Source organism: Coenobita brevimanus, chromosome 27 (assembly GCF_032717465.1).
Source record: "Coenobita brevimanus isolate Jiangsu-jjx chromosome 27, ASM3271746v2, whole genome shotgun sequence".
NCBI lineage: Eukaryota > Metazoa > Arthropoda > Malacostraca > Decapoda > Coenobitidae > Coenobita > Coenobita brevimanus.
The window spans coordinates 6,191,923-6,200,759 of NC_136980.1; the positions used below are offsets into that span (position 1 = coordinate 6,191,923).

General features: G+C 39.9%; 1 protein-coding gene across 1 annotated transcript; it reads right to left on the reverse strand.

Moving 5' to 3' along the window:
- Window positions 1–3,453: 3,453 nt before the first annotated feature.
- Window positions 3,454–7,659, reverse strand: LOC145394416 (osteoclast-stimulating factor 1-like). Its single transcript, XM_080268285.1, has 7 exons — window positions 7,570–7,659; window positions 6,708–6,776; window positions 6,067–6,113; window positions 5,228–5,342; window positions 4,725–4,930; window positions 4,456–4,559; window positions 3,454–3,883 (listed from the first exon to the last, which is right to left on the reverse strand). The coding sequence occupies exons 2-7, from the start codon at window positions 6,754–6,756 to the stop codon at window positions 3,742–3,744; spliced, it is 663 nt and encodes a 220-aa protein (XP_080124411.1). The 5' UTR covers window positions 6,757–6,776; window positions 7,570–7,659; the 3' UTR covers window positions 3,454–3,741.
- Between the last annotated feature and the right edge of the window lie 1,178 nt (window positions 7,660–8,837).

The window sequence follows — 8,837 nt, forward strand, 5'->3', positions numbered from 1 at the left end:
AACATATACAACTACCTTACCATATGGCCACTTGTAAATGGCAAAGGTAATAATAATAATAATTTTAAGGTTTGTATTCATACTTTTTATCACAAAAGGAGTACCAGTAATAGTTTATTATATAAACAACCAAGTAATATATATCATTGTATATCTTGCATACACCTTACAACCCTAAATGAAAATAACAGTACAAGCAATGAGATAATAAGTGTGGACGTATGAATGAAGTTTTTGGTAGTCATTATCATCATATCAGGAGGCTTTCTACCACCTCTCCTGTAACAGTATATATATATATATTTTTTATAATACTGTACATTTTATTATTCTCTTGTATATTATTTACACAATTTTAGCCTTGACACAATTTGCCTAAATAACAAGACTAAATTAACGTACTCACAGCAGACATTAACTAGTATGGAAAAGATGCTGGGGAGCCTCCTTAAGCAACAAGAAAATGGGTCCATGTGCAGTCGCGTTGCAGCCTTTACTTCTTCAGTATGATGAAAACATTCCTGTTAATGTTAATTATTTATTCAGCTTATGATAAGTCCCTCATAGTGATGAGGTTAGCTGAGACTTTCTTGCTGTGTTATTACAAGAGTTCTTTCCTGAACAGAATATCACCCAGTGGTAGATGCATCTTTACATCATAAAATCCCATCTTGAGGTGATAAGGCACTGCTCTTATTTACAAGATCTCTATTTAAGTGTGTAGCACTCTGTGTGTTTTAAAGAAGAATGAAAAATATGTCATCATACTGAAAAGGTTAAACTGTATTATTATGCATTATTCTGTGACATTACAAAGTACAAAGGGGGTTATTAAATGAACATGGGACACCAAGACATCAACTACAAACACACATCTTGTGCTGTGTAAACTGAAATGAACATAATTTTAAGTACGATATGAACATCACCTAAACCGTTATCCTGTTACAGTAAAAGTGGAGACCCAGAGCAAAACTCAGTCACCTATACTGAAATCTGATTTAGAGGGAAGGATCTGGCAGTCTTATCAACTCTCTCCTATGTCGCAGGAGCTACAGTGCAGCTTGCATCACAAGTGGGTGGTGCAGTTGCCTTGTCACAACACCAATACTGGGGTGGTTTCAGTTCCTTTCCATCACCTTGCACAACATACTGGGACAAGACATAAATTAAGCTATTTAGTTAGAGTACAGTACTGCCCCCAAATAATAGTAAGCCATGAACCAAGGATGAGATGAAGGGATGGAGTGGAGGGAGGTGTGAGCTGAAGGGAGGGCAGCCAAATGGCAGAGGACTGGGCAATGTGGAGACAATTTTTGTGGTCACCTCTTATAGGATTAGGGCATGTCAAGAGACATTGAGACAGATGAACTGCCTGATACCGAACTCACACCTTTGTAGCACAATAATGTCACATGACTGATAGCTGAAAGTTTTAAGCAACAAAGCAGTTTTTCTTAACCTCGTGATGTAAGTGAACCACAACAGAGATGGTTTACGCTGATAAATCTGACCGAAACATTAGTCATACAACGACTAATTGATTCTTTATAAATTATTTTTCTGATTTCCTAATTAGCCTCAAAAGCAGTTAAGGTGAATACTATATAAGATGTGTGTAAGTGATATAACCTTGTGATGCACATCAATTCAAGCTGACATCTGTAGGGATATAGCACAATGCACTTTCATTATGATATCAAAACTTTACACTGAATTACGATTAACTTAGTGGTGAAAACAAGGGTTAATTCACTGGCAACTAAATGATGAAACACTAAGAAAACAACTGTAAATGAAGAGTGCCTGAATCAAGAAACATATTAACCGGGCAAGAGGTTACAACTGAAAACATCTAATCATCATGCTAGAGCGCTGTACAGTAAACCACCCCTTCATCATCAAAAACAAATTTAGTCACCCTATGCAGTTTATTAATTGGCATCAAATGGCAAGATTGGGTGTGGGAAAACTTTATTTAACTTTATTTCACCCTAACTTGGCTATTATCGTCCTTTTGCAGCTTATTTTGTGTAGCTCAGAGGCATTAAAAGGCAATACTACGTCTCTAAATCCATTCCGTGCAACATCAAATTCAAGTGTTACCATAATCTCTTGTTACAGTCCTGAATTCAAGATGCAGAAGCAATAATTTTAGGCCAAGTTAGAATAAAAGGAGTACAACTGTGGTTGGCACATGATCAATGATTTTGATGTTAAGTGAAAGGTCAACTCCTGCAATCCAGTTGTGCAATTTTCTTTTACTGTTGTCAGGTGATTTTATTCACCTTGTGGATTAATGGAGGCAATATCTGATATCTCTAGTTTCTATGGTCTCTCATAACATAAATAAAATCTCCTGGTGACAGCAAGACTAATGTAAAGAATACAGTGTAAGTGATAAACAATGGCAAAGTACACAACACCTAGTGGCCCGACACTCATGCATTAAATTTGAACATGATATTCAAAACGAATGGTGTACACTTTGTTGTTGTTGGTTAACCCCAGTCTGTCTGGTGAGCTGACCTATCAATCACAGATAAGCAACTGCTTCTATGGGCCCATCCTACAGGTACAGCACAGTACTGTAAGTCAACCATGCTGGGAACTGGCATCATGTGACACAGCACCATGCCAGGGTCAGACCAGGGTCCTTCCTCACAGTAAGATGCAGGGAAGTATGAGGGGGTCTGGGTCCCAGGTGGATGCCACAGCTGCTTAGCTCCACCCAGGGTGCACAGCACCACCAAATGTGGTCTCCTTATTGGCACCAATGGTGCACACTCTGTTCGTAAATGCAACATACATCAATGTTCACAGGCCTGAAGCCACATCAATGCCACCATGTGTTTGCTTCCTGCTTACTTACAACCTACTGGAATACAAAATGGAATCCACAAAGCCTTTGGTACACCGGAATGTAACGTCAACAAACACACTGGAGGTAAATACAGTTGCTCCCCTACTTACTAATTTAATTGGTTTCAAGAGTTCACTTGTATCTCAAAAAAGTTTGTAGATGAAATTAATTACTCATGGCAACCAATCTGACAAGTCATTGGAAGACAAAGATTAGAATAAAAAGAAAAAACATTTGGTAAAAAATACATAAATAAAGAAATGCCTCTCACAAAAAGTTAATCTCTTAGTGTCTGTCACTTGAAAGTTTGTAAACAGAGGAACAAGCATATTGCAATCATCATTTAACCCTGGTCTCAGGATGGCAGTCACAGATATTGTACTTTACTCATCTCCTAGATCTGACTTCAAGGGGACTAGGCACTGCTGGGATTTATTTTCCCATAAATATTTACAGGTAACAGAGCAATGTATATGGCCTTTATTGAACATCATCATCACCATCATAAAAAATTGTACGACAAATTTTGTATAGAACAATAATAAACTTCAAAGAAATACTCAACACAACCACAAATGGCAACAATATTTTACGGTACATTTTATGTATAATACATGGCTCAAAATACTCAAGGCACATAGCATATGCTTCAGATGGCATCAAGCATCATCAGGTCCTATATTATCCTTACACCCACGCAGCACACTTGAACAATACTTATAGTGTTCACAGTATTCAAGATTGTATTCAGATGAGCTTTAGGCAGTAATATCACTGAATTCTATCTGTCTCTACCTTCTCTCCCACACTACAACTTCCTCCAATATTCCTCTAACGTACATTTCACCTCTTCTTCTTCTGCCTTCACCTTCAGTCAACTAATCTGAATCCTCTGAATCAGCCACTCCGTACTCCTGGTCATCATATCCGGATGACTTTCTGTGCCCTTGCAAAGTGCCCTCCTCCAGAAGTGATATCACGGCAGGTTTGTTGGCAAGTTTCCTGGCTGTATAGTTGTCACTGTTGAGCGGTGGGGGTAAAATTAATAGGCAAACAATCAGCCATACATATAAATAAAATTAATAGGCAGACAAACACCTATCTATCTCCACTATCCAGCAATGGAGGTGTTACAAAGGCAGTGGCACCATTATATCTGCAGAACTGCTCAGTTACACAAACATTCTTCATCTCCCTGCCTATCCACTGAAAGGATTGTAGACTGCAGGGTAAGGGCACCTTCATTCTTAAGTCCATCTGGTTAATGTTCAAATGAGCCAATGTCCACCACCACTATATCTTTTTTACACTAATGACCCAGATATCTGTCTTTCTGCAACTTACTTCACATAGCTCAACAGCAGAAAATACAATAATACAACTTAATATCCTTTTTATTACACATTTTCTTGACTAGCACTATTGTATTGCTGATCTATTCCTGTAACTCGGAATTCAATATTGAGAGAAGGAAAATTTAGGCCAAATTAATGTAAAAGCAATATGCCACCCCAAGTTTTTCTGCACAGTCAAATGAACCGGGGTTGATCAACAAAAACAACAACAATATACCATGACAGGGGTGTACTTACTTGTTAACAATGTCAAATTTTGCTCCGTGGTTCAATAACAATTGCACTACCTCAGCGTGGCCACGGTACGAGGCACAATGCAGAGGGGTGTCTCCAAGTTTATTCTGTATGAGAGAGTAAAAAAAAATCAGTTTCATAATTTTCAGCACCATACTGTGATTTTTATGCTTTCTTACAATCACCAACTTTATTTAGCACAGCTGAGACCTTTTACAACAGTTTCAGAGCAGAAGTGCACTGCAGGAGTTGGTGGTCGCTGTCTTCCATACCTGTAGGTCAATTTGTATTCTGGGTTGAAGTAGCAGCTTGGTAACTATGTGGATTTGTCCTGCCTGAGAAGCTGCGTGTAGAGCTGAGTTTCCAGCCTTGTCAAGAGAGTTCACTGATACTCCCGCATTCAGACACTCCTCCACCAACGCCAGGTTCCCCCGTCGTGCTGCATCAATGATTGCAAACCTCGCATTCTCACTGCTCACTGTAATGTGTTAGGCTGTTTTTAAAAAGTGCCTATACTGACCTTTTTGTTGTTGTTGCAACTGCTAAGTTAGATTGTACTGAATTAGGTTACGTTAGGTTGTTAAAATAAGCTGATCAGGTCAAGTTAGGTTAGACAGGGTCAAGGTTAGATTAAAGTGGGTTAGGTCAGGTTGTGCTGAGACTACAACAATTGCAACACAAGTTTCTGAATGTAAAGATGCTGCTTGGAATTTTAAGCCAATCTGTAAACATGGAATAGGTGGGTGGGTGAGTGTGCAATGCATTGGGACACTACCATGACTACTGGGGACGTAACCCTGTTTGTTGTCCAGCGAGGCCTTCCACCAGGTTGGGTCACTTTGGTCCAGGATGAACAGCAGGTCACCTTCCTCAAAAGATAGCTCACAATCCTGAAAAAAAGAGTTCACAGTACAGTATCATTATTACTGTCTTTGTCATAATTTTCATTATTGCTATCATTATCATCACTCATATTCATCATTATCATCAGCTATACTGTCAAGATCATCATCATCATCGTCATCTTTGCTTTGTCACAATCTTCACTTTTGCCATCACCATCATTAAAATATATATTTGTTATCACCATTAACATTATTAATGCTTTTTTCACACTCATTATTAACGTGATGTTTGTTACTGTTGTCATTATCCTCTTCATTCTCATCTTGTCACCTAAGGGAACAAACTGTCTAACCTACACCCAGAAATGGAAGAGAAAAGAAGACAGCAGAGTACAGGAGAGAAGAGAATGGAAGATGGGAAGGGAAAAGAAAGGATGATGAGAAGGGAAGAGAAGAGAAAGGAAGATGAGAAGGGAAGAGAACAGAAAGGAAGATGAGAAGGGAAGAGAAGTCAAAGAATGATGGGAAAGGAAGAGAAGTCAAAGAAAGATGGGAAAGGACGAAGAGCCAAAGAAAGATGGGAAAGGAAGACAAGAGAAAGGATGACAGGAAAGGAAGAGAAGGAAGATGGGATGGGAGAAGAGAAAAGAAGCTGGGAAAGGAAGAGAAGAGAAAGGAAGATGGGAAGGAAAGAGAAGAGAAGGAAAGAAGAGAGAAGAAAAGAGAAGACAAGAGGTGGAGAAGAGAGAAAGAAAGCCAAACAACTCACCCTCTTGGCTGTGTAGTTGGATATCGCTTCAAATGCCTGCACTTGACCTGATGAGGAAATTAACAAAAACATTATTAGTCTAAAGCCAAGAATTTCAGAGAGATGAATAACGTGTGAATAGATGTATAGTCCACTGGCAGATCTCATTATTAATACAGGTGATTCTTTTGGACATGAGCAGCCTACTGAAATGGATATGCCCTAAGTGTGACGCAGATGAGGTGAAATAGCCGGTGAATGTTTGTACGTGGGAAGAGGGGTATATGAATCAAGGAAGTGTGAGTTGGAGGGAGGGCAGTGTGATGATGGACAGGGTGACATGGAAGTAATTTGTTCAGGACCACCCTCTCTATGGCTGAGTCTGGAGGTGGTGGCCAAGTGGTTAGGGAAGTCATCTGTTACCTGATATTATTACATGAGCTCAAACAATCCCAGGCTAGGTCAGGGAACAGTTTGATAAAGCCAGCTCCAATAAAATGATCCACTCACAAAAACATCACTGCTACTACCAGCCCTTCCATGTATTTAATATGGATGGTGGGTATTAGCATCAAAGTGGTGATATGTGAAGGTGTGTGACATGTAGAATAACTGTTGGGCCTGAAGGAACTGGCTATTAACACACACACACACACACACACCTTTTCTCATGGGCGGTGGAGGTGGGGCAGGTCGGGCTGGGGTGGTCATCCTGCTGATTCTCTCGGTTTCTGTGGACAATAATACATTTCAGGCTGACTGTCACGCTAACTCCCTGAATTCAATATATCTCTCCAAATTAATACCTGATACTACCAGAAGATTTTGCTTGGCTTACCAGTAATTCTTGTACCTTATGGGATTAGATATACCATCCATTACCCCCACTGCTACAAGACATCCTTCTAAAGATATATAAAATTGCTTCAAGATACTATCAGTTCATTTCTAAAGGCTCCAACATGCTTACATGTGTCAGCCTTGGTTACAATACACCTTGGTTAACTCTGACTCTTGGGGTTCTCTCAGTGGAAGAAAAATCATCCAGTGTCAGCTGGTATGGATCTGTCCAACCACTGTAGTGAACTGACATCAAAGTAGGAAAAGGTATGATCCTGATTGTGTTCAAGCAAGTTTTTATCTCTACATGCTGTGCCTGTTAGTATCCCTTTCAGCCCAATGACGTATTTCTAAATACAGTATTTCTCTTGCTAGTGAATGGCGATATTATTCTGCTTGGATATTTTAACTGGAGGGGTTCAACACATTCATGAACTTCTTCAATATGTGGTCTTTCTGAAACAGGGAAAAGTTTTATGAGAGTGGCAAGAATAAAGTAAAAGTGACATCACTGTGCTGAAGGAGTTAATGCAACTGAAATGAAGAAAATGTAATTACCGAATACAATATAGGCAGGGAGTGGCCCCAAGTCTAACCTCACACACCTAGGCCCTCCATTATAAGTCCTATTACAGATAGAAAGCTGTCAAGTTATAAAAAGCGATGTAATTCAATACTGCCTACCTGTATATGTGCTTTGGTGCCTCCTGAGTGGTGTATTATGCTGTAATAATAACGTGCCACTGTTTTTGACTCACTACACCTGTCATCAACACGCGACCAGAGTTGCCACATGCATGTTTATGAAACATCGCTACACTTAAGAAAATAGTTCACGGTAACATTCACAAAATCACCAGTAAAAGCTGCAAAATCCACAGAAAGTTGAAAGAACCTTGTACAAATCTCTAGAATATCCATAAAACTTTAAAATCTCATGGTCATAGCTGAAATTGTGTCTTGTTAGACGCTGAAAATATTCGCTAAATGAGCGCTAATTTAGGCACTGTAGAAGGGTGACCGTTCTTAGAATTTTCGCCGTACTTTCACCTCGACACAATTGAATTCCGAGAAGTAGGAAACAGCTATCGATAATCGTGTGTAACCGAAGGTAGATTAGAATGACTTAAGATAACTGTGAAATATATGTACTCAAATAATATGTAAAAGGTAAAGTGTACAAAAAGTAAATAACACCAGGAAACCGAAAAAGATAATCCCGGAAACAACAGTTGAACGTGTGATGTGAATCCACCTGTTGAACATAAACAATGGTGTTCTAACGTAGTCAGTTTGATTCTACATATACTGAGCTGCCGCAAAAACACCTAGGCTCTTGCATCAGACAACAGGTGAGTTTCTGTATAAATAACTGGTAGGTAAGGGGTGGGGGGATAGTGGAAGGGGTGAGGGAGGATAGATAGTGATAAGGGCCCGGCGCCATATTCATAAAACCTGCTTGATCCTGCCTTCATGTGGTGGCATCGATATAGCGAGTTTGTCCATCAACTGTCTCCCTGCTCGGCAAAGCGGATAGTGGACTGCAGGAGGGCAGCTTCAACGTGCATTTCGCCGGGACCACAATCAAAATGGGGTTGCAACTACTGCAGCTGCCGTTACTTAAACCTAAGTTGTGTATACCATGCCATTCAACCGCCATCCAACCCACTATTTGCCCAAGGAGAGGATAAGGTCCTTGGCAATGCAAGACTATATATTCCTTTGGCAGTGGTTAATCTGAGACCAGTGACGTTCCCTGAGCGGCATACAGTATGAGCTATAAATCCCACCGACTCTTCGAAAGTAGATCCTTTTAGGACACAGTTGGAGCGCCCTCAATCAGTAGGCCACTGGCGTCTTGTTAGGAAAAAAAAAAAAAAAAAAAACTACGCAGGACAAAGCCCTTCCCTCACTCCTTTGATCTGTGTTACCTTTGTGCTTTGAAGGGAGGA